The 27,276-nt window shown below is 43.4% G+C and overlaps 1 protein-coding gene across 3 annotated transcripts in view; it reads right to left on the bottom strand.

Moving 5' to 3' along the window:
* The window catches only part of lhfpl3 (LHFPL tetraspan subfamily member 3), a 293,648-nt gene that overhangs the window by 11,489 nt on the left and 254,883 nt on the right, over positions 1-27,276 (bottom strand). Inside the window, exon 3 of one of the 3 annotated variants that reach the window (XR_013888978.1) lies at positions 7,838-7,923. The exons of 1 other annotated variant lie outside the window; for it this stretch is intronic. Coding sequence is in view for 1 of the 2 variants with exons in the window: in XM_080207482.1 (XP_080063608.1) it covers positions 1,574-1,686 (113 nt within the window). In the remaining variant the exon portion in view is untranslated. Of the gene's footprint in view, positions 1-443; positions 1,687-7,837; positions 7,924-27,276 lie in introns of those variants that run through there. One more of the 3 variants, XM_080207482.1, reaches the window with a different exon arrangement.

Below are 27,276 nucleotides of genomic sequence, written 5' to 3'. Positions count from 1 at the left end.
GCTATGTAATCACCTTATCAACACAATTAGTGGGGAGAATCTTAGGATGTCAGTGCGAGTGAAATTTTACCCACTTGGCATACGATACCAGGAAGTGCCATGCTAAATGCATTCAATCTGCCTTCGGATGCAAATTGGCAAATCTGAAACCTTCCGCGCACAAAGGCCTTCCACTTTCCTTCCAACCTCCTGCAGCCTGAGTACTGACGCTGACTTGGTTGCCGCTGCTTCCAGCCATTGCACCCCTCCCATTTTGTTCAGCCCTGTCTCACATCAGCAGCCCTTCCGCCTGCCTCTCGCACCAGCAGCTCTCGCTGCATACACTGGCCAACCTGCGCTGAGACATGCTGCTGCATCCAACTCGGTTTGCCCCCCGCAAAAATTCCGACTATTTATTTTTCAAGTCCTGAAGATTTGTCCCAATATGCGAACAGCAGAGTGACTTGAGAATTCGATCTAAATCGCTGAAATCCGATGTAACAATAATGTAAACAGTAAAAGCTCCAACAAAAAAGCACAGCTCTTTTACAAGGTGCGAGCTTCTCTCCCTTTAACAGCAAAATATAAGAATCACAAAGGCTGGAGTATTACAATATTCAAACATTAACATCAGTCGCTGCCATAGCAGAGATCTGACATGTTGGATTTGTTGCGTAAAGATTCCTAATGCTTTACAGCTGCCTACATAGAAAGGCTAACAGTAAGCAGAAGGTCTGTCATACCGGAAATTAATGGGGCTATTATTTAGCAAAGCTTAGTCGGATGCACTGCAGAAAGTGGTTGTGAAGAATAGTACCACATGGTTCAGGAGTGTTCATCGCAAAAAAAATTATCATTCCAGAACAGCAACAATGGGCAAGTGGACATCATTCTGTGAAATGCACTGATCTAAAGAATTAATTCCAAAAATTGACTACTTTTGTATGTTTGTGTGTTGTGGTCGTCTCCATTAGACTTGTATTATGTATTACCAAGCTCAACTTGTTACATCGTAAATTACAATAGTTTCACCCTGTTTCTGAATGGGTTGCTCAGTTTACAATCCAACCAGTAGGTTAAAACCTGGTAGATCCAGCCTCTGCCATTTTTCTTTGTTCACAAACTGTTGGGAGGTCGAGGAAAGTAATCCAAAGTGACTTGCTCTCAGCTACCCCGCTTTCCATCCCCGCGTGAACATGAACCTGCATTTTATTTTCTATTGAATGCATTTAGCCCGAGCACTTTTACATAGAAAATTCCTGTGTGCAGATTGGCTTACATGACAAAGATGACTATATTTTGAAAGCACTTAATCGGCTGTGAATTATTTTGGGACAAAAAATGCTGCAAATACTCAGCAAGTTTTTATTTCAGATTCCCAGTTTCCATAGTATTTTGCTTTCTTTCTCTCCAATGCCAGTGTTAATGCTCCACACGATGTCCTCCTCCCATTCTTACTGCTTTTGTCCAAGGACATACATTAATAAATCAGTTTCCCGACCTCAGGACCGACAGTTCCCTACAACAGTAACTAAACTTAAAGTATTTCATTGGCTATAAAGGACCTTGGGTTGGAAGATAATCGTGGAAGATGTTATATAAATACAAGTTTTCTGAAATGCAAAACGGATTTCAATTGAGCTGTAGTTTGAGATAATCGCCATAAGGTGGCAGAGTCTTCTATTTTGTAATTTTCCTTTAAAAGTCCTGTTGAAAGCACAAGCAACGAGAAAAAGTGAAATGATTTTAGTAACCATGGAATCCAATAATTTTGCCGAGAGAAATTCAAGTAAACTCTAATTTCAGATTCTATTTAACCACAAGAATCTGAATAAGTCATTCATAACCATATTATACATGCAACAAAAATAAAGATAACCAGAGTATGGTTTCCATTTTAACATGTTGCCAATGAGGGTCCTCTGTTTAAACATGAATGACATTGTGATTCTGCTTTTGCCTGTAATAACTGAGCTATAACTTTGTGAGCCTGAACAGAATCAGGAAATAAATTGGAAAATGCTTTGGAGGCATATAGGAGGCGATGAAAATGAAGTTCAGTTTGAGAAATAATCTGAGTTGATTTCATAAGTTAAACTAATTGGTGAGAAGATGGTTTGATTTTTAATTTAAACAGGCAAACATTGTTGCTTTTAACACAAACAACGAAAAATATGATTTGTGATACCTACGTATGCAGAAATTGGCTGCCATATTTCCCCCTCCCCCCACCCCCCAATTTCTGTAGAAGTGCCTTGAAGCACTTTAGGAGATTGTGTTCTTTATTAATACTTGTACATGTATTACAATACTTGTACTTGAATAAAAACAATAAGAATCAGAGAAAGACTGAGCAGAGTCTAAATACTTGCACTGACCATTCGCACTGTTTTGTACATTCTATGTCCCTGTGATCCTGTGCACCAGTGAAGTTCACTTAACCTGTGTTCAAGACCAGTTACTAATTTAAAAAAAAACTAATTTTTAAAAAATTTACTAATTTAAATTTTTTTTTAAATGTTAGGCAAACATGACAAAAGAGGTGGAGAATCATCACATAAATCATCAAGATGCAAGACTTTCAACAGAAATAAAGCGAAAATTGTATAGTTTTGCAAAGCACTGCAATCTTGGAAGAAGAAACATCTTTGTTCACAAAAAAAAAGCAGGGCGAGTCAAAGAATTCCATGACGTCTTTTATATTCAGAAGTTACCCTGTAAATATTAGCCATGCTATCGAGCCGGCCCTATTTAATTTGGCAATTGTGGATAATGGCAAATGAGCAAATTTCCTATATATCCAGTTACCCTGAAGTAGCAAATACGACACTTAAAGCAATTGTGCACAATGAGATTGTGACCGGGGTTTTCCCAGTTGCCACGTGTACATTATTGGCCTGTAGGACTACACTAAGATGTCAGTTTCTTCACAGTCAAGATTCCTACAACCGTAATTTTCTTACCTCACTGCTAATAGTCACATTAGAAAAATTTTTCATGTGATGTTAAACTGAGGCGCAGATGTAAAGAAAATTTCTGCTGGGCTCCTAGGCAATTTATCCTACAACGAACGTCACAGTGTACAAACTGGCTGCTGCATCTGCCTACACAATAACAAGTCAATTTGGTGTGAAATGTTTTCTGCAATCTAAGGATATGAAATCTGCTATAAGTTTGTAAGTGAAGTACTGAATGGGGAAACTGCATCATTGAGTGACAGCAGAAGTTATCTATCACTAATGTGTGAACAAATATGGATCATGTAAAGGCAACTTACAGTCAGAAAAGCAATTTTGTGTTGATAGAATCCACAACAGGTATTAATGAGAAATCTCTCTTAACTACAGAGCTCCCTTTATTCAGTGTAGGCGTGCAAGCTGTTTCTATTTGTCATTGTAATTCTCAAACATCACATAAATGTAAAAGGAAAACTATAGAAGTCATAATGAATTTATCATGACACATCATATCTTACATCTCATCCAACTATGCTTCCTGTTCTTGAAAAAAGATGTCTTCAGTGAAGACCTTTCAGAGAGATACTTAAACAGGATAGTGTAAATAAACCATGGCAAAGGGACTATAGGTTTAGGATGATGCAGTTCAGACAAGCATCAGGAAAGACATCTTTGTATAGCGGATGATCAACAACTGAAGCAGTAGTTGTGAGGACACTGAATTTATTTAACCTACAGTTTGGTGCTGTAATGGTGAGACAGGAGCTTTTTTTCCTTAGAGCATGAGATTAAGTGGGATCATAGATTCCCTTGAGTGCCACCCATCTCTGACAGAGTATCTTACCCAGGCCCACCACCCTGCTCTATCCCTGTAACTCTACGCATTTACCATGCCTAATCCATCTAACCTACATGTCTTGGGAAACTAAGAGGCAGTTTGTCGTGACTACCTAATTTGCACATCATTGGACCATGGGAGGAAATTGGCCGGGAAAACATGCACGCTCCACACAGAATCGAACCCAACTCCCTGGCGCTGTGAGGCAACAGTGCTAACCACACTGCTACCATGCCTTCCCATGGATATATGGGCCTCCATTGTTCCAACCTTTCCTATGATTTTGCACAGGTAGTTTTGAACCTTTACCTTACCAGAAAAACCTATTTTTGTGAACTGAATGAGAAATTAAAAAGTAATTTTAGAAAGAATGCGTGCAGATGGAAGCATTTCACAGGTCTCACGAACAGATCTTGAAAACAACAATGAAAACCCAGAGTGCTAAAAAAAGCCTCCATAGGTCTGGCAGCATCTGTGGAGAGATAAAAGAGTCCAATACCACCCTTCTTTGGGCCTGGATGCTGCCAGACCTGTTGAGTTTTTCCAGCACTTGGAAAAACTCTTTTTATTTCAGATTTCCAGCATCCACAGTATTTTGCTTTTATTGTAAACAGCAATGTTACAAATGCAGAAAATACATTTTTTCTTCCTGATTTGCATCTTCAGCAGCAGTGGGATATAGAACTACATGAAGTACAATGTAGAGATGGGACAGGAATCGTATTTGAGACTCCCTGGGAGGTAGATATCATTTAAAGAAATTATGATGTGGTTTAGGGGAGTTAAACAGAATGAACAAATACAATCATTCACATTCTGTACGGAGGTGGTGCTGTGTGATGCCATAGTTCTTGGCAATAAATCTGTATTACTTTTCATTTCCACTGTGGAATAAAACAAAAATTCTGACAATTTTACAAGTGAAGAATATCATCAAATCTGACAAATTAATCGGCATCAGAATGCATCATTCAAAATCTGCAGCTTACCTAGTGGCTGTAATGAAATTTGTCGGTCTTGCTGCATTCTGGAGGTTCATCAAGGTACTTGATCACAGATTTGTTAATAACTCACAATGGAAATAAATTGGAAAATGACCCATTGTACTAGACATAGACACTTGGGCTTCATTCACTTACTTTACAAGGAGAAAAAACTGTGACAGCATTAAAGCTTCTTGCTGGAAATTTCAGACTCCAAGACATAAATATCTACGTATAACATGCAATTGGAATGTGATGTATTAACATAAGAACATAACAAATAGGAGCAGATGTGGGCCATTCAACCCCTCAAGTGTGCTCTACGATTCAATAAGGTCCTGGCTGATCTGATTATGACCTTCACTCCATTTTCTGGCCTGTCCACCTTAATCCTCCACTCATTTGCCAATCAAAATCTGCCTAATTCAGCCTTGAATTTTAGCTTCAAATATATTCAGAGACCCAGCTGTCAATGCTCTCTGTGGAAGGGTTGCCCAAAGCCTAAAGAACCCTCTGGGAAAAGAAATTCCCCCTCATCTGCATCTTAAATGTGAGATCCCTCATTTTTAAACTAGATTTGCCCAGAAGGGGAAGCACCTTCTCAACCTCTACCCTCTCAAGCCTATCCCCGCTCCAAAATCTTCTATGTTTCAAAAAGATCACACCTCATGCCAGTGAGTCTGGGCTCAACCTGCTCAACCTCATAAGACAATCCCAAGAATCAGCCTGATGAACCTTCCCTAAACTCCTTCCAATGCAAGTATATCCCTTAAATTAGAAAACTAAAACAGCACAAAATACAATAGGTGTCTTCTCACCAGTGTGCTGTACAGCTGTAGTAAGAATTCCCTACTTTCATACTTCACACCTCCTCCTGCAATACAGGCCAACATTCAGCCTGCTGCAAGCTCTATTGAAGGCTGGCGTGAACTGAAGGAGCAACATCTCATCCTCCAGTGGGGCCCATTGCAGTCCTCGGGACTTTAGATTATGACCTTTCTTCTCGCTATTTAAAATATTCCATACATGTATTACCTCAATGCAAACCCCCTCTCTCTTGCACCAGGTCACCTGTTGTTTGTTCTTAAAGTTGCTGCTTTTTGTTGCAATTTCTTTTGTCCTAACACATTCTCCCTCCTTCCAGTTCTGACAAAGGGTCAATGACTCAAAACATTAGCTTTCTCTCCTGATAAATGCTTTCAGACCTGCTGAGTTTTTCCAGTGTCATAGAATGATAGAATCCCTTCAGTGCAGAAAAAGATCATTTGGCCCATCAAGTCTGCACCAATTCTCCGATAGAGCATCTTATCCAGGCCTTATCCCTTAGAAATTTACTCCGCTAATCCCCCTAACCCACACATCTTGGGACATGATGGGGCAATTTAGCATGGCCAATCCACCTAATCTGCACATCTTTGGGAGGAAACTGGAGCACCTGGAGGAAATCCACACAGATATGGGGAGAACATGCAAACTCCACACAATCACCCAAGGCTGGAATCTAACCTGGGTCCCTAGTGCTGTGAGGCTGCAGTGTTCATCACTGTGTCACCATGCCACCCTTCCTCTATTCTTGTTTCATTTTGCCTTAATTACTCATTGTACCTGCATGTTCACTTCTTGTGATTAATGTGCAAGGACAGCCAGATCCCTCTATACTGCAGCATTCTGCAGTTCCTCTCTAAATTATATTCTGTTTTTCTATTCTTCCTGCCAAAACAGACAAGCTCACATTTTCTCACATTATGCTCCATTTGCCGAATTATTTGCCCTTAACCTATCCATAGGCTTTGTATCCTCCTTATAATTTGCTGTCCTACCTATTTTTAAATTCAGAAAATTTGGCTACAATACAGTCGGTCACTCCCTTCAGGTCATTAATGTAAATCATATAGGTAAGGCCCCAGCACTAATCCCTGTGGGATTCCACTAGTTACAGTTTGCCATCTTGAAAATGACACACATCTCAATTCTGTTTCCTTTTAGTAAGCCAGTCCTCTATCCATGCCATATGATTTTTATCTTGTGTAGTAACCTTTTGTATGGCACCTTATCAAATGCCTTTTGGTAATCCAAATGCACTAACTCTACTGATCCTCCTTTATTCGCCCTGCTTGTTATTTCATCAACGGATTCTAATAAATTTGTCAAACATGATTTCTCTATCACAAAACCATGTTGACTGCCTAATGGCGTTTTCCCCAATGGCAGACGTCCATGGGTCTATCTCCCTCCTTTCGTGAACAGAAGTGCTGGCCAGAACTCTCCCAAAAAAATTCTAAGTGTCGAATTTGTGTGAAAACTGGAATAATTTGCGCTGTTTTTCTCAGTGGGAGTTCAGAGAAGAATCTCTCCCACTTTGTGCATTGCACTGCAGAGGTCACCAGTGTGTATATCATAAAAAATCAGTGGGCGGGGCCTATTCCCACTGGAGAGCCCGACAGCCCTGTGCTAAGCGGGCCATTGCGCTATGTCAGCACCGAGATCGGCATGTGCACAGTGGCCCTGCACTGCTGGCCTCCCGAATGCTGGCTAGTCCCGCGACCCCGCAATGCCAGCCTTCTGTTTCCCCCATGGCTTGATTGCTACCTCCCCTGGGCCATTCCCAGGCCAGCCCCAACATCCCCCCCCACCCCCCAGGCCTGCCCCAATCTCAAGCCACCCCCTGCCCCGATTCCCCACCCCGGTAGTGCTGACTCCCCCTCCTAGACAGCACCGATCGCTGGCCACCCCCTTTCCCCCATCAATCCTGTCTGCAGAGTGACAACGGGACACCCGCACCCCTACTGATTGGCTGACCAGGCCCCGCCTCTTAAGGCCTTGTCCCCTTGGCACTGCCCCATGCCCGCTGGGCAGTGCCAAGGTGCCTCCTTGGGCATTGCTGGGGGCTCAGGTGGCACTGCCAAAGTGCCAATGCCCAGGGGGTACCCTTCCTGCGCCCAACCCTCTGGGGGGCCTGGTGGCTATTCACATTGTCCTACACCAAATTCCCTGCATGACCTGTGACACATGAATGCGTCTCCACATGGAGGCCAGGTGATACTCTGCAGGGAGAAAGGGAAAATCAGAGAGAGAATTACCCCTTGATGGCTAGGCTGCATCTCCTAGTGGCTGGCAGGGAGTTGGGAGCAAATCATCCCACTATCTTCTTGTGGTCTGGGGAGATCTGAGAAAGAGGAAAGAAATAAAGATCCTCAAATGCTGAGAACTGATAACAAAAATCTCTGTGCTTTAGATCTGCATATGGAAAATCTTGTGACGATTGACAAGTAAAAATACCACAATATGAAATAAACTTGGGTAACTTATAGAATCCTGCAGTGCAGAAGGAAGCCTTTCAGCCCATCGAGCCTGCACTGACTACAATCCCACCCAGACCACATCCCCACACATTTACTCCAGCTAATCCCCTGACACTAAGGGGCAATTTAGCACAGCCAATCCACCTAACCCACACATCTTTGGACTGTGGGAGGAAACCGGAGCACCCGGAGGAAACCCATGCAGACACATGGAGAATGTGCAAACTCCATACAGACAGTGACCCAAGTCGGGAATCGAACTGGGGTTCCTGGCGCTGTGAGGCAGCAGTGCTAACCACTGTGACACCATGTCGCCCAATGTCCCCATATACTGCTGCAGTCTAAACAAAATACAGAAAATGTTTGAGGCATATTTTTCAGAAGAAAACAGGTATGAAATATTTAAAGAATTAATTTATCTGGAAGATCTAGTTCTGTATAAAAGAGCAGAAATCTAATGTACCAGCCCCTGTAACCACAAGATGGAAATGAGACACAGATCAATACTCATATCTTTTAACTGTTTTGCTACAAGCAAAAAGAACATTAGTATTGAACAGCTCCAGCTTTGATTGGTCATATTGAATAGTGGAGTAGGCTCGACAAGTCTTGTAATCTACTCCTGTTTCTTATGTTCTTATACAGCGCTTTAAGACTCAGTGCTGCGCAATTTCCTGTCAGGGCAAACGCTTGTGCACCACCAGATGGCTGCAAAGATCAGTTTGTGCAGAGTGAAAACGCAAGCTCCATTATCAATATGGAGGGAGATCAGGTTCACTGACTACAAAAGCAGCACAGTAGCAGCAGCAAGAGGGTTTACTTTATGAGCAGATAATCCAAAAGGTGAGCCTGCAGGATTGAGGCCAAGGTGAAAGGGATTACTGATTTAAATTTTATTACAGCTGCACTGCAGTTACGTGCTCAGGAACAATGTGAAAATCTTAAAGCTGCACAGTCACAATAGCCGGGATAACTAAGTGTTATTTTCATCCCGATATCCCATGCAAATTATATGCTGATCCATTTTGATTTGTGTTATTGTGTAATACTGCAATGTAATGCATGATTTTTCCATTGTTCCCAGGAGCATTGAAGTCATTGATAGCTGCAATTGCTTCAGGTCACTTTTGCACACATTCTGTGATTCTCCCATCCTGCTGCATTAATTTTTACAATTAAAAAATTAACGCAGTGGTCTGGGGGAATCTCACGGCGGTCGATGTGTGGGACTCGTGCACGCGTTCCCGCCCGAGCTGCATCTCCCAGCGCTGGATTTCCAGTAGCGGCTGCTCCATGCCGGAAATCTTTTCAGGAAATAATATTATTTAAAATGTAAATTAAATACAACTAGCAGGCCGAGATGAAGTGTCCGGCCAGCTAGCCTCTTCCGCCCCGGCCCGGCCAGGTGTATTTCACTCCAGTGGGATTTACAGTAACTCCCCACTTTCACTGAACTGATGGCCTGATCCTACTGGAGTGAGGGGGGTGGGGCCGGGGACCCCCCCCCGAGAGTCGGGTGCCAAGGGGGTGCCCCCTGGGCATTGGCACTCTGGCAGTGCCAGCTTGTGCCCCTTGACACTGCCCAAGGAGCAAAGTGCCAATGGCCAGGGGGCACCTTGGAACTGCCTGTTGGGCATGGGGCACTGTCAAGCGGGCAGGGCATTTGGGAGCGGGGCCACACTTTCACTCTGCAGACAGGAACAGTGGGGGAAGGAGGGAGGCCAGGGATTGGAGTGGAGGTGGGGGGGAACGCTGGATATCAGGGCTGTTTGGGTCTGGGCCCGGGAATGGTCAAGGGTCAGCAATCGAGCCGTGGGGGAGCGGAGAGCAGGTGTTGACGGGGTCGCGGGGCTGGCCAGTGATCGAGCTAGCCAACAATCGGGAGGCGATCACTGCAGGGCCACTGCACATGGTTCATCTCGGCACTGACAGATCGGTGCATATACAGTGGCTCGCTCAGCGCTGTGCTGCTGGCCTCTACAATGGGGATTGGCCCCGCCCTGTAGTTTTTAATGATATACACACTGGTGGCCTCTGCAGTGCACAGAGTGTGGGAGATTCTTCTCTGGACTCCCACTGAAAAAAACATGATTTTTTTCTTCCAGTTTTCACACAAATTCGACACAGCAAATTTTTGTGGGAGAATTCCGGCCATTGAGATTGATGCTAGGACATATGAGTTTGTCTGGCTCAGTTCATCATTCACTGCTCAATCATGGGTGCAGCAACTTCATATTTTCTTAGAGGTAAGAATTAATCCTTGGTAGATCTTAACCAAAGATCATGACCAGAATCTTATCACTGTTCATGCCGATGGGGTTTTCCCATACCGATGCGGTGAACGGTGATTTGGCTGGCTGCCGAATCCTTTGATCTTGGTGCAGTGGGAGCGTGGTGTGAATGGCCGGTAAGATTGCTTATTGGGTAGAAATTGATGACGAGACCTTCATTTGTACCCATCCCTAATATGTCTTTGAGAAGATGATGGTGTGATGCTTGCCTTGAACAGCTGCTGTCCCTGTGGTGTAGGTACATCCACAGTACTTCTGGGGAGGGAGTTCCAGAACTTTGAGCCAGTGACAGTGAAGGAACAGTGGTATATTTCCTAGTCAGGATGTGTGGGACGTAGCAAGGGAACCTGCAGGTGGTCATTAGAGATTGTGGATTTGGAATGTGTGATTGCAGAAGGCTTGGTGAGTTTCTGCAGTGCAGTTTGTAGATGGTACTCACTGCTACTGCTGCATGCCAGTGTTGGAGGGAATTTTTTTTAAGATGGTGGGTGGGATGCCAATCAAGCATGTTGCTTTGTCTTGGAGCTCGAACACCTCAAATGGTCCTGCACTCTCCCAGGCAAGTAGATAGTATTCCATCACACAAGATTGGAGCTTATAGATGGTGGAAAGGCTTTGGGGAACCAGGAGGAGAGTTACTCACCACAGAATTCCCAATCTCTGACAAATAGCTGTATTCATGTAGCCAGTCCTGTTAAGTTTCTAGTCAATGGTAACACCAGAATGTTGTTGTTAGGAATTAACTAATGGTCTATTTACCATTTATATAGATGATCTGGAGGAGGGAACCGAGTGCAGGGTGTCGAAATTTGCTGATGACACCAAGATTGGGGGAAAGGCAAATTGTGCGGAGGGTGTGGAGAGTCTGCAGAAGGATCTAGATAGGCTGGGCGAATGGGCCAGGAAATGGCAAATGGAATTTAATGTTGGCAAGTGTGAGGTGGTCCACTTTGGTAGGAATAATGGTAGGAAGGACTATTACTTACGTGGCGAAAAACTGCAGCAGGCGACGGTGCAGAGGGACCTCGGGGTCCTTGTGCATGAGTCGCAAAAACCCAGCTTGCAGGTGCAGCAGGTGGTCAGGAAGGCGAATGGGATGCTGGCCTTCATAGCGAGGGGGATTGAATATAAAAGTAGGGAGGTCTTGCTGCAGCTGTATAGGGCATTGGTGAGGCCGCGGCTGGAGTACTGTGTGCAGTTTTGGGCGCCGCACCTGCGCAAGGATATTTTGGCCCTGGAGGGAGTGCAGAGGAGGTTTACTAGGCTGATACCGGAGTTGAGGGGATTGAGCTATGAGGAGAGGCTGAATAAACTAGGCTTGTACTCGTTAGAGTTTAGAAGAATGAGGGGAGATCTCATTGAGACGTATAAGATGATGAATGGGATGGATAGGATAGAGGTGGAGAGACTCTTCCCGCTCAAAAAAGACAGTAGGACTAGGGGGCACAGCCTCAAGATAAAGGGGAGGCGGTTTAGAACGGAGTTGAGGAGGAACTTCTTCACTCAAAGGGTGGTGAATCTCTGGAATTCTCTGCCCGTTGAAGTGGTGGAGGCTGCCTTGCTAAATATTTTTAAGAAGCGGGTTGATGGGTTCTTGATACGAGAGGGGATTAAGGGTTATGGGGAGAGGGCGGGAAAGTGGAACTGAGCCACAACAGATCAGCCATGATCGTATTGAATGGCGGGGCAGGCTCGAAGGGCTAGATGGCCTACTCCTGCTCCTATTTCTTATGTTCTTATGTAATGCTGTTGAATACCAAGACAAGATGGTTAGATTCTCTCTTGTTAGAGCTGGCGACTGCCTGACACTTGTAAGATGCACCTTGCCACCTTTCAGCTTAAACTTGAATACTATCCTATTCTTGCTGCACAAAAATTCCCTCTTGTGATCTTGGAATGGATGGAAGGCTATTAATGAAGCAGATGAAAGTGGCTACAACAATGCCCTGAGGAATCCTTGCAATGATGTCTTGGCTTTGAGATGATTGGCTGCCAGCAAGTACAACGAACTTGCTTTGTGCTAGGTATGATGCCATCAATGGAGAGTTCTCCCTCTGATTCCCATTGACTTTTAATATCTGTAAACCAAACTACACAATGGTGTCATACAAGGGCTGGGATTCTCCCAAAAAATTCTAAGTCCCTAATTTTCGGGAAAATGGGAGTAACTCCCGCTGATTTTTTCAGCATGCAAGCAAATCTCTGACACTCTGTGCATCACAAAATGCCCTAGTGGGATTCACTCTGAAAATCTGTGGCTGGAACCCATTCCTGCCTGAGAGGCCAGCAGCATAGCATTGAGTGGGCTTCTGCTCATATGCACTCTGTCAGCAAGGAGATCAGCGATTGCACAGTGGCCCTGCATTGCCAGCCTCCAGCCTCACAACCCCCCATCACTGGCCTTGCAGAGCCCTCCACCCACCGATCGCGGGCTTCCTGGATCTCTCTTAGTTCCTTAGTATTAGAGAGTTTTTTTGTAATCTTTTCCATGCATGAAGATAGGCACAAAAACTACTTGTCAACTTTCTCTGCCTTTTGTGCTGGCAGTTCTTTGTGATACAATGAACGCACTTCTCCTGTCCATTGCTGGGACAGGTAAACACATACTTTGTGACTAGGAAGCCTAGCTGAAATAACTCATTTTACCTTCTCATGCATCGGTTTCATTATGCATCAAGGACAGTCCAGCAAAGAGGAAATTAGTTTATTCAATATTTGCATTTTTAAGACGAGGAGAAGACTAATACCTTTTCCTAATTGAACAGAATATTTTGACATAGAATAAATATCCTTTACCACAAACTTGTGGCAAGAAGCGTGTTCAATTCGGAGCTACAGACAGAAATGATGGGGGCAATTTTCCCAGCCCACTGCACTATTCATGTAGCAATCGAGGTGCTGGGAGAATCAATGATTGGAGGGCTACATGGCTGGCCAGCAATCAGGAGGCTGGCAATGGAGAGCCACTGCGCTGACAGATTAGTACATGCACAGTGGCCTGCTCAGCACTACACTGCCAGCCTCTCAGGCCGGAATAGACCCCTGCCCCCTACTTTCCAGAGTGAATCCCACCGAGGCACTCTGCAAGCGCTCAGAGTTTCGGAGATTCCCTCTGGTATATACACTTTAAAAAAAACTGGCAGGAGTTACTCCCATTTTCTCACACTTTGGGGACTTAGAATTGTTTTGATAGAATTCCAGCCGACATGTCAGGGAAGCACATGGCAAGCAGGCAGCAGTCAACTTCTATGAGGCCATTGGGAAATTTCAATGGAAAATGTAAAATCAAGCAGTCAGTTTGATTCCACGGATGGCTGTAACCAGCGTTCTCACCAATTCCTCACCTTGACTATCTGCACTTTGTTTAAAAGGTCAAATCTTCGCTCAAACTCAGTAATAATAATTAATATAGGTGTGACAACTGATTCCAGTATTTTTAGAGGACACCATCTGATGGCTTCATCCTTAATCAATTTGAGTTTGCATTTTGGACGCAGTTTGAAATTGAATGATGACATAATCAGTTAAATGTAGAAAAACACTTTACAGGAAAATGTACAAATTATACAAATATATACTTTCAAATGGTCATTCTGAAAAGCTAGTTGGTTCCAAAGATTACCAACCCATATACAGTCATCTTGAGCAGATTTCAATAAACACTTATTCAAGTGAGCATTAAATAAAATGAAAGCTGTTAAGTGTTAGGAACACATCCATCTGTTATGGAAATGTGTCAGATTGTGCATTCAGTTTATTGAAGAATTTGAAATATACCTAGACTGTCTGCACAGACAGAAGATCAATATCTTCCTCTGTGTTTACATCACAGAGCTGCCACTCTTCACAACCTTGATAGCAATGTTGTACAGTAAACAAGATGCATTTTCCTGCTCTACTGCCTCCAGTGGCAATTTGAAGAGACAAAGGCCATCAAATCTTGTTTTTGGCTGCTGATGGGTCGAACTACTCAACCTATCTACACAGGTTGACGATATGACCAATCTTAATTTACATCAGAAAAAATGCAGAGACAGGTAAAACTAATGTACTGCAAAGATTACAGATTGATACAGTGAGCTCATCATTATCCCTGTTTAAGTTGAGTTTGTGTAGACAGAGAAATTTAACCCAAGTGTTCTTTCTGGTATCCTCATTAATATTTGCCTTTTTAAACACGTAACTTGCTCCATGATTTAGTAATTTAGTTACAAAATACATCAAAATATTTGCCATAAATTATAAACTGATTATAGTATGGTAAAGAGACCCTTTCCATCAACCCAAAATTTGTAAGTTTGTTTAGTTGTGACTTTTTTAAAAAAGGTTTTTTCATTGCATGTGGGTGTCACTAGCTGGGGCAGGAATTATTGATCACCCTTTCTTCACCACCTTCTCTGAGTCAAAGATGACGTACTTCCATGTTAAAAATGAGCTCTCAGGTGTCAAATGCATGACCTACTGTCTCTGTCATACGTGGGGCAGATCATGGTTGGAGTAGATGGGTAGGTGGGTGGGTGGGGTGCCCAGGTTGCCAAGCACTCTTTTCGCTGTCAAAGCTTGGCTCCAGCTTTCTCTCAGCAATGAAATGTGAGGTCAGCTCTTTCCTGGATGCTTTTCCTTTACTGCGGGTGGTCTTGGGCCAGGGATTCCCAGGATATCGGTGGGGATGTTGCATTTTTCCAAGGAGGCTTTGAGGATTTCCCTGAAATGTTTCCTGTGCCCTCCCAGGGCACGCCTGCCATGTTAGAGCTCCAAGCAGTGGACTTGTTTCAGGAGTCTCGTATCAGGCATGTAGACAATGTGGCCCACTGGGCAGAGCTGATCAAGCAGAGTCAAATGTTTTGATACTGGGGATGTCGGCCTGATTGAGAATACTGACATTGATGTGCCTATTCTGCCAATGGATTTGCAGGATTTTGTGGAGGCAATATTGAGGATTTTGAAGTGCCTGCTGTACATAGTCCACATCTCTGAGCCATACGAGAGCAGATGTCACTACTGCTCCTTAGCCTATGAGCTTGGTGCCACGTTTGAGGTCCTGGTCTTCAAACACACTCTTCCTCTGGTGACCCAAGGCTGCACTGGCACATTGAAGGGAGTGTTGTCCCTCGATGTCGATGTCTGCCCTTGTTGTCAGCAGACTCCCAAGGTATGGAAAGGGGTCCATGTTTTCCAAGGCGTCATCATGGATTTGGATAACCAGGGGCAGGGGGCCATGTGATGGGGACAGGTTGGTAGAGGATCTTTCTTTTATGAATGTTTAGTATAAAGTCCATGGTCTCGAATGCCTTGGTGAAGGTGTTGACAATGGCTCGGAGCTCTGTCTCCAAGTGTGCGCAGATGCAAGAATTATTTGCACATTGTACATCAGTGACAGGATGGGATGACCTTGGATCTGACCTGCAAGTTACGGAGGTTGAACAGATTCTGTACTTTAGCTTGCTGCGGGAGAGATGGAGCATGCAGCAAGAAAGATTGACAAGAGTGTTGGTGTGATGACACAGCCTTGCTGACCCCAGTCCATATACCAGAATTGGATCAGTGGTGAATCCATTTGTCAGGACCATGGCTTGCAAGTTATGTGGAGCAGACGGAGGATGGTAACAAACCTTTGGGGGTAGTCAAACTGGAGGAAGACATTCCATAATCTTGCAAGAGTTCTGTTTAATCACCTTCTCCCTGGGGTTGAATAACTCCTCTCAGGGTCCAAATGCAGTTTCCACCCACTAAGTGGTACTATTGACATGATCTTCACTGCATGGCAAATACAGAAGAAATGCAGGGAACAATAGCAACCCTTGTGCATGGCCTTCTTTGACCTCACAAAGGCCTTAAAAGTTGTCAAGAGATTTTTAAACATTCATTCATGGGATGTGGGTATTGTTGATTGGGCCAGCATATTACCCTTGAACTGAGTGGCTTACGAGGCCATTTCAAAGGGCAGTTAAGTATCAACCATGTTGCTGTGGCTCTGGAGTCACATGTAGGCCAGACCTGGTGAGGATGGCTGATTTCCTTCCCTAAAGAACATTTAGTGAACTAGATGGGTCTTTACAACAGTCATAGAACATAGAATATTACAGCGCAGTACAGGCCCTTTGGCCCTCGATGTTGCGCCGACCAGTGGAACCAATCTAATGACCCTCTAACCTAAACTATTCCGATGTTATCCATATGCCTATCCACTGACCATTTGAACGCCCTTAAAGTTGGCGAGTCCACAACTGCTGCAGGCAGGGTATTCCACGCCCTTACTACCCTCTGAGTAAAGAACCTACCTCTGACATCTGTCCTATAATTATCACCCCTTAATTTAAAGCTATGTCCCCTCATATGTCGACAATGGTTTCATGGGCATCATTAGATTTTTCATTCCAGATTTCAACTGAATTCAAATTTCACCATCTGCTACAATGGGATTTGAACCCAGGTCGCCAGAGCATTATCCTGGGTCTTGCAATTATTAATCCGCTTACAATATCACTACACCATTGCAACCCTACTCTTGTGATAACCTTCCCTGTAGCTGGGTTCTTGGGCCATAGGTGGTTTTGATTATGGTAGAGAAATCTTGCATGTCATGACTTGGTTGGCTAACTGCTGGATCTCCTGCACTTTTTCTATCCACCATCTGTTCTTTAGGGTGTGGGATTTTGCTGGAACTCAGCCATCAGCTATCTGAAGTGCTGCTTTCTTGCTCGGGTTGGGCTGCTGTTTCAGGTTCAGAAAAGTTTGTGCACTTGCGGCTTATCAGTTCCTGGGTCTCCTGGTCATTTTTATTCAACCATTCTCGATGTCTCCTGATTGAACAAGCGTTTTTTCTAAGTGCTGACTATGGGGCCTTTGAGGGCATACAATGTGGTGCATTTTGGGGATCTCTGGGTCACCAGGAGTTGAGGTTGGAGTGAGGTGCTGGCTGAATAGTGCTGTCTTATCAGGTTCTTTGAGTGCCTCAGCATTGATTTTCCTGCCAAATTGTTTTTGTTGCTGCTTTGGGGCCACACTGAAGTTGATCACAGAGTGGATTAGACAGTGGACCATCCAGCAGTCATCAGCTCCTATCCTGTCATGGGTGATACGCATGTCTTTCTGGTCCCTTGCTTGGACAATGATGTAGTTGAGCAGATACCAGTGTTCAGAGGGAGGGTGTTGCCATGAAGCCTGGTACTTGCATCTCCAACAGAAAAAGGGGCTGGTCATGACAAGGCTGTGTTCTAGGCATTTTGTCAGAAACAGGGTACCATTGATGTTGGATCTCCGAAACCCCCCTCTGTCAATTTTACCTCTCCATAGGTCTGTGTCCTTTCCAACTCTAGCATTGAAATCGCCAAGGAGGATCAGTTTGTCGCCCATTGAGACTTGGGCTAAGGATAACTTGAGGCAGGAGTGAAATTCCTCTTTGGACTGGTCTTTACCTTCCAATGTTGGGGCGTTTATGCTGAGGACTGTAGTAGTGCATTGGTGCTGGGCGAGGGTGAGCTGAGGGGTCATGAGGCATTCATTTATCCTGCAAGGGGAGTCTCTGAGACGGCCAGCTAACTTATTTTTAATGGTGAAGCCAAACCCGTGAATGGTGGCCATCTTCTTCTGGTTTACCTTTCCAGAAGGTGTAATTGCCACCTGGTTCTTTGAGCTATCCTTCCCCTACCCACCAGGTCTTGCTTAGAATGGCAATGTCAACATCAAGATGCCTGAGCACCCAGGCAACCAAAGCAGTATATGGCTCTGGTCTGTCGCTGTTAGGATTGTCCATGAAGGTCCTGACATTAACGGTCCCAAGCTCCATATTAAGGAATGGAAGATGCCCATGTATGAGTTCTTTTAAAGTGGGGTGGCCATTGTACTCCAGCTACCATATGGACTTGACAGAGTAAGCTTTGGTCAGGTGGCAAGGGGGTCCACGGTGACTGGAGACCAGGCTCTGCTACCTTCATCCCAAATTGCCCTTGAGAAGCTGGTGCTAAATCTCTGTCTTAAACCACTGCAGGCCATGTGGTGTAGGTAACTGACAATGCCATTAGGATTTCTTCAAAGTTGCTTTATAACCTCAAAGCCCAAACATGTATTCTTATTTTTTAAGATCCAGGTTGGGATTGAAAATCTTCATCACCACTGCTGGTGTTACTTTGTGACAATCCTCATTTGTGAGTCTTCAACTTTGTTGATTCTTTCTAGGAGATGGAATTCACCTGTTGATAGTATCAGACCAGGTATCTCTACAGTAGGACAACAAATGGCATGGTGGTACAGTGGTTCTGCTGCCTCACAGTGCCAGGGACCTGGGATCGATTCTCGGCCTGGGTTGCTGGTCTGTGCGGAGTCTGCACATTCTCCCCGTGTCTGCATGGGTTTCCTCCAGGTGCTCCAGTTTCCTCTCACAGTCCAAAAGACATGCTGGTTAGATGCACTGGCCATACTAAATTCTCCCTCAATGTACTGAATAGGTGCCGGAATGTGGCGACTAGGGTAATTTCACAGTAACTTCATTGCAGTGTTAATGTAAGCCTACTTGTGACAATAAATAAACTTTAAACTTTTTTGATTCTGGAAGCCCAACTTAGATCTACAGAGCAACTTCTGACCACAAGATGTCTCATCATTTATTCTGATGCAGTGAAAGCTCTACGCATCTGTTTTCTCACTAAAACCTCCGCAACCAATTCATACAAGCTTTTGCCATGCTGCTTTCCTTCAAAGGCACCAGAGGTTCTGTTGCTCAATCTTAAATGGGAAGTTTAATTTCCAGTAGGGAAAGCAGCCGAGCGAAGGGCTGACCCAGCCAGACGCAGCAGTGGGAAGCCGAGGTTATTTTAATGGCCGTTCTTCAGTAACTTATTACTGGTCAAGTTTCCACCCAAAGTAGGAAGAAGATTGTCAGGTAACAGCAAAAAAAAGGAACCAAATGGTTAAATACAGAGATGATGATCATTGGAGACAGGGGGAATAGAAACTGATGTTCCAGAGAGGGTGGTTCATAGTTTGCAAGGTGACGGATCTGGAAAACATAGGCCTACACAAAGAAACTACTGGGAAAGGCCTCAACCACAGACCTGAATATAGCTGTTCTCTTGCAGGTTAAGATGATAGGTACAATCTTGCCACTTGTTCATGCCACATTTCTGCTGCAGCAAAGACGGAGAATGTGGCAGCAAGCCAAATCTCCATTCACTGCAGCAGGATGGGAAAATCCCACTGGTGTGAATGGTCAGAAAATTTTGGTTGATGATTGGTGACTGGACTGTTGGCAGTATTTCTAGAATTAGCTCCATTTTATAGTCCTGAGGATTACTATTGATCAAAAACTCAACTGGACTAGCATAGAAATATTGTGACTACAAGAGCAAGTCAAAGGCTAGGAATTCTGTGGCATGTCACTAACCTCCTGACACCCCAAAGCCTGTCCACAATCAAAAGGCATGATTCAAGGGGTATGATGGAACATTTTCCACTTGCCTGAATGAATACAGCTCCAACAACACTCAAAAGGCTTGACACATTCCAGTAAAAGCAGGCAGCTTGCTTGGCATCCATCTGCAAACATTCACTCCCTCAATACCAACACAGAGGCAGCAGTGTGTACTATCTACAAGATGCATGGCAGGAACTCATCAAGGCTCCTCAAGCAGCACATTCCAAACCCATGACCACTACCATCTAGAAGGACAAGGGCAGCAGATACCTGGGAACATCACCAGCTGGAAGGCCCCTCCAAGCTGCACACCATCCTGACTTGGAAATATATCGCTATTCCTTCACTGTTGCTGAGTCAACATCCTGTGGGTGTAGCTACACCACATGGGCTGCAGTGGTTCAAGAAGACAGCTCACCACCATCTTCTCAGGGACAATTAGGGAAGTATCTGAAGGTAATCAGGCCTACTTTCAATCAAGGGGAATTGATTTGGTTTATTATTGTCATTAGGATACAGTGAAAAGTATTTTTTTTGCATGCTATACAGGCAATGCATGCCATTCATGAAATGCTTAGGGGAAAAGGAAAGGAGAGGGTGCAGAATATAGTGTTGCAGTTACAGGTAGGGTGAAGAGAAAGATCAGCCTAATTTATGATAGGACCATTCAAAAGCCTGATGATAGCAGAGAAGAAACTGTTCTTGAGTCAGTTGGTACATGTTTTCCGACTTTTGTATCTTTTTCCCAATGGAAGAGAGCATATCTCGGGTGTATGGTGTCCATAATAATCCAGGAGTCAGCCGTAAAAGAATGGTGCTTTGTTGCACAAAATAAAGGAAAACAAAACCACAAGCCTGTGGTGAATACAAACAGGTCCCAACCCAGAGAATACAACAATGGACCCACTCGGGGGCCTGCTTTATAGAGGGCTCAACATACGAGCTCCACCTAATGAACTAATTGCCAATTCCCAACGAACTTGTATTCAACAAGTCCTACAGGGAGGTCAATCAGTGATTCTTCATGCAAGTCCTGGGGGGTTATCACAGGGCTCTTGATTATCCTGGCTGCTTTCTGGAGGCAGTGGGAAATATAGACAGAGTCATTGGATGGGAAGCTGATTTGCATGGTAGACTGGGCTAAATTTACAACGCTTTGTAGTTTCTTGCAGTCTTGTTGGTATTGTTGATGGGATTTAAATGAGGGATGAAGCCAAGTTAGGTTCAGGCCTGCATGGATCACCAAATGGGACTATTCACTTCGCTATAACTTTGTACTTGTTTTGAGTGCAAGTCAAATTTCTCAGCAAAAGTTTCAAACTTAATGGGTCAACTTTGTAGCTGTAAATGTGGTCTGAAGAAATTATTTTATGTTTCTATGGTGCTGTGAAATTTTCTCTGCAACTTAAAGAACAGTTTACAACCACAGGTGCTCAAGGTCATACACCAGGTCTAGTACACCTCAGAACTGCATGCCTGCTTCTCACACTCCCAAATCCAACCCAATAAATGTTTTTCATTTCTCTCAACTATTCTTTGCTTGTAGAACTGCAGCCTGTTGTATATTGTATATTCAGTAGGTCTTGTGAAAAGCTTCTGAGCTTTGTCTGTTACACATTAAGTGTGGAATGTTTTGGCCATGCACGCCCCAAAACCGGAAAATCCAGCCTGAGGTCAATGGGCCTTTGCATGGTGGGCGAGATGGGAAAAGTTCCCCAGAAGTGTTTAATTGAAAGCACATAACAATGTCCATATATACAGAGTATACACCAAGTTGGGAGATAACTCTATGCTGACTTCTGCACAGATCTTTATCCAGTCCACAACTCTCTCTGGACTCTGATCATGTGACACTTTGCACCAGATTGTGGGCAGTACTGATTCCAGTCCCACTTTAACCCTTGATTTACCAGATACCCTTACACATAAGACCATAAGAAATAGGAGCAGGAGTAGGCCATCTAGCCCTTCGAGCCTGCCCCACCATTCAATAAGATCATGGCTGATCTGTCGTGGCTCAGTTCCACCTTCCCGCCCTCTCCCCATAACCCTTAATCCCCTCTCTTATCAAAAACCCATCAACCTACACTATAGCTCTAATTCTCAGACAGAGTCAATGGTTGCTAGGAGAAGTGATTATCCTTAGAATTGTCTGATCCATGGACGTGGAAGAGTATTTACCATAGTTTTTTTTTATCCTGACTGACAGGATTGTTTTATGTAGGCTTTAAAAATACTTTTATTTTTGTTCCCATCTAATTTTAAAAGGCGGTATTTGTTTATTCAAGAACACACAGAATGTGAGCTGCTAGATTTGTGCTTTTGTTTTCTAAAGTGCCCGTGAGAATCAATCCATTGTTCTGAATTGCTATCTTGTTAATCTTTAAACTTCAGTTACATTACAAAGATGTGACTGATATTTCAGGAAAAAGGAGAAAGATTACCCTCAGGCATTGAGAAAACAATTGAAGTTGTGAATAAAAACAGAAAATGCTGGAAAATTTCAGCAGGTCTGACAGCATCTGTGGAAAGAGAATAGAGCTAATATTTCAAAACATTGGCATTCACTATAGCAGCACCTAATATTCTGTTCCCTTGTCTTTCTTGCACCACCACTGGAGACAAAAGTCGCTGAAAAACAATCTTCCTTTTAATTGAGCACATTTGCTAATAATATATTTTAAACTTTCTCACAATTTAATTTTGCTCCTTGCCTTACTAAAAAAGGGATTTGCCTTTTAATTGAACTGTATAACTGATTATTTCCTGGTTGCAGAGCAAATGAGAGCTTATTCACTTACCACTAGTAATGATACATGCAGCTGAACAATAAGAAGTGAAGGAGAGTAATCATTAATCCCTCCCTACACACCTAACACAGCACCAATTTCCAACCAGCACTTGTTAATGATGGTCTGGCATTGACTGCAATTCACGAGCTTGCATCCTATGGCACAGTGAAATAGAATACTCGGATCCTGCACTACGCTGTCCTCTTCATTAAAAATATCCTCCAGTTTCTCCTATACTAAGTAAGCTTTTCCCATCAAGAGATATTAAGATAGCCTTTCACCAGGGCTTCCTGATAGTCTGTAACCAGAAATCTGCATGTGTAGAGTGGTGATATTAATAACATGGCCTATAATTTTCCTTTCCTTCCTGTCACTTTTTCCAGGTGTCAAGAAGTTACCAGTGGGGTAACTTTTTGGATGAAGCTCCCTAGCACGAGATTTTCTCTCCTTTTTCCAAATATAATGGTGGGGCCTGTGTGGGGACTTATTTTGTAACCAGTATCTTGTGCGTCATAAAATCAACGTGCAATATTGAATGGTATCTGTTTCTCCGATGGATTCTGGCAGCGTGCTTCATGGAAAAAAACTGTTGTACCTCCGTTTAAGAAAATTCATTCATTTTGCTACAGCTAAATTGTATTGTATATATTTCAAAGATTCCATGTCTAATAAATCTTCACCATTTCAGAATAATTCTTCATAAAATGCAGGAGGCTGACATTTTATCCAGTTGAAAGTGAAATGAATTCAGTTTGCTGTCAGCAGAATCATTGTATGGTGTAACTGTTCACTGGGATTGATTGCTTTGGTGTTAAGTTTTATAGAGAAGTGCTGCAATGAAAAAGTTAGCTCCCATTTTTATCTGTAGGAAAACTGAAAGCAATAGTATCAAGAAGACTTATCCTACAAGCTTGCTGTCAATGGAAGTTAATTCTTTACATAACCAAAGGAAGCAGCAAAGGGATATTAATAAGACGGGGGAATTGGCTTTCAAATAATGGATGATATTCTGCGTCTGAAATTATGCATTGGTTAAAAGAATCGTCCCATATGGCCCATTGAGCCTGCACCAACTCTGACAGAATATCTCACTTGGGCCCCCTCCCCAACGTATCCCATAACCCCACGTACTTACCCCACTAATCCCCTAACCTACCCATCTTGGGACACTAAGGGACAATTTAGAATGGCCGAACCACCTAAACTGCACCTCTTTGAACTGTAGGACAAAACCAGAGCACCCGGACAAGGGAAGAACGCGTAAACTCTGCACAGATAGACATCCAAGGCTGGAATCAAACACAGCTCCCTGGCACTGAGGCACCGTGCTATCCCTAAACACGGGGAACTACCTTTAGAATGTCACCTGCATATTTTTGGAATGCCAAGTACAGAGGAGAATTTTTACTTAAATCTTTTTAAAATTAATTTACTGGGTGTGGGCATTGCTGGCTGGGCCAGCATTAATTGCACATCCCTAACTGCCCTCCATTTCAGAGTCACACGTAAGACAGACCAGGTAAGGATGGTAGATTTCCTTCTCTAAAGGACATTAGTGAACCAGCTCAGTTTTTACAACAATTAACAATGGCTTCAAAACAGCAGTAATTTCACTCCGAATGAAACAGACTTCCTGGAGAAGGACAGCCCAACTGGATAGAGGTTCTTTGTCTCAATACTAGCAGGACCATGAGCCCGGAGAACACTACCTTTCAAGTTACCGGGAAGCTGTGTAATTGATTATTGGTTAAATATTCTCAACGGATTAGCAGCACACAGACTACAAATTCCAAAGCCTATGCTGTCTTAGGGCTACTCCTACCTTCATGTGAAAAACAATGTCTTCATGTCTCACTACTAACTTCGTAATTCCTCAAAAATGTAAGCTTCCTGGCACAGCAGGCCCAATGAAACATCAATATTCACTTCGTTCTGAATACCAAGTTTACATTCATATAAGGCTCTTCTCATCACGATGCCTGAACACATTTTCCTATATTCAATGGTTGTACTTCTTTTAGACATAATCTGCAGGGGCAGTGTCCAAAGAGGTAGCTACTTCCACACTTAAATGTAAGCACCCTTTGAGACTGTGGTGATGCTGTTTGTCACACTGTAGCTGAATCCAAGGAAGGATCCGCTATGTGCTGAATTTTGTGCACGACCACTTACCCTATACTTGCCTATATGCTCTTTGAAATACACAGCCAATCTACAAAACTACTGGAAAAAAGTATTAGCAATTTCAAAGAAGCTGACAGCTGAAAAACAATGTATTGCTTGCTGAAAGACAGTCCTAAATTACAGCCATTGCTTCAAGGCAGCAGAATATTGCATTCTTTTTTATTACCCACATTTCAATTCAGGATTTTTATAATTGTCTCCATCACATTGTACAATTCCTTTCTTTTCTGTGAAAGCTGAGACCCAGTGGCCTCATATTTTGTATATAAGAGGTAGCCATGATGGGATTATAGTAGGATATGAACCAGTCCTGACCTAAGCTGCGAATGTTTCAGATATCCCCTTAACTGTATAATAAGGAATAAAAACTTGAAGTACTCAAAACATGTAACTTTTACAGAAGTGAATTTAGCATTTCCTTTTAAACCCTCTTGGGTTGGTTGCATGGGTGTCCAGGAGATTAATGGGCTAATCCTGAAAGGTTGGCAACCCTAACAGTGTGGCTCGCTGACAGGGAACTTGGCGATCTAAATACTGAGCTGCTTCCCTGCTGCTCCCTAAATCATGATGTGGGTATGCCGGCGTTGGACTGGCGTAAACACAGTAAAAAGTCTGACAACACCAGGTTTTAGTCCAACCTATTTATTTGATAATATACTCACAAGCTTTCGAGGGGACTGCCTCTTCGTCAGGTGAATGGAGAGTTCTGTCTGAGGCCAGAACTCTCCATTCACCTGACGAAGAGGCAGTCCCCTCGAAAGCTTGTGAGTATATTATCAAATAAATAGGTTGGACTAAAACCTGGTGTTGTCAGACTTTTTACTGTGCTCCCTAAATCAGCAGTTACAAACTTAAGCCAAAATTGCTTTTCTAAAGACTGCACTCTAATATTCGAGCACCCCTAGCATAATACTCCTCTTTTACACAGGGGTTACATCAATCAATTTTTCAACTGGTTTGTGAAAGAGACCACCCATGAAAGGTTAGAAAATTCACATCCTTTAGATAAATTAGTACAAATTCAGCAGACCCCACCATGTAGAATGTCAGAGCTAATATATTCCTTTGTGTTGTGATTTATTTGAGTGGCCTTATCAACCTTTAAACTGATAGATAATTTAATCCAGATCATGAAAACTCAGGCACTTCACATTATTATTCCTTCCGTACCATTAAGAATTCTTCCCCCCCCCCTTATAAATTTATTGCTTGTCAAAGAGTCTAGGAGATGATTAAGCCAATTGGAAGTATCTCAAGCAGAAGCTTTGATTCACCACTTCTGGGCAGAAAAGATGTTTCTGTGCAATTCATCAATCACCAGTACAAATAGGCCATCTTGTGGCTCATTAGGTAATGCCTCTGAGCCAGAAGCTCTGGGTTCAAGTCTGTTCCAGGACTTATTGGCCATGGAAGGAACATTCATGATGCAGTTCAACAGCTTATAATTGGCCTGCTTATCCTTCCAACAATTCCCTATTATTCCCAAAAGAAAAATAATGTGTGCGTGAAGATCCAAATCAAACTCACCAGTATAAATCCTGTGAAAGCTAGTGTGGAATTTCAGTATCTACATACGCTTGAATTATCAAGAGGCTGTTAAAATGTTGGAAAACTCCACAAATCATGTAAAGAGCTGAACATGGTAACTGTTACACCCTTGCTCATTTTCTCTTTTAATTTTCCCTGAGGACATTGAAGCTAACTATAGTGCCCTTAACACTGACCTGGTTCTTCCAATGGCAAAGGTGGCAAATATTGAGGGCCCACATGCCAGGAAGTCCAGACCTCCAACCCATGCAGATGAGTGGTATATACCCAGGAAGTTTAAAGTAGCAAGCTTTTTTAAAAATCCATTTACAGGATATGACTGTCATTGGCTAGAACAGCATTTATTGCCATCCCTATTGGCCGCCGAGAAGGTGTTGGTGAGCTGCCTTCTTGAACTGCTGCAGTCCCTGGAGTGTAGGTACACTGACAGTGCTATTAGGGAGGGAATTCTAAGATTTTGATCCAGTAACAGTTAAGGGCAACAGATACCTGGGAACACCACTACCTGCAGGTTCCCCTCCAAATCACTCACATCCTGACTTGGCAATATAGGAATGAAGGAAGGTCAGTGAATTGGAGGGGAATCTCCAGATGGTGTGTTCCCTGATATCTGCTGCCCTTGTCCTTCTAAATGGTAGTGATTGTGGGTTTGGAAGTTGTTGCCTAGGAACCTTGGTGAATTCCTGTAGTGCATCTTGTAGATAGTACACACTGTTTGTTGGTGGTGGAGGGCGTGAATGTTTGTGGAAGAGATAGCAATCAACTGAGTTGCTTTATCCTGGATTATGTTGAGTGTCTTGAGTGTTGTTGGGAGTTTTCCACTCTAGGCAAGTGGAAAGTATTCCATTATACTCCCGACCTGTGCTTTGTAGATGGTAGACTGACTTTGGGGAGTTTGGAGCGATCCCCAAAAGCCATGTGCTCATGCCAGACCCAATGGAGCCTCGTGTGTCAGTGCAGACTCGATGGCCGAAGGGCCTCTTCGGCACT

Source organism: Carcharhinus amblyrhynchos, chromosome 19 (assembly GCF_965287045.1).
Source record: "Carcharhinus amblyrhynchos chromosome 19, sCarAmb.v2.hapA, whole genome shotgun sequence".
Classification (NCBI taxonomy): Eukaryota; Metazoa; Chordata; class Chondrichthyes; order Carcharhiniformes; family Carcharhinidae; genus Carcharhinus; species Carcharhinus amblyrhynchos.
Note: the sequence above shows the minus strand (reverse complement) of the source record. Positions and strands in the feature narration are given on the sequence as shown.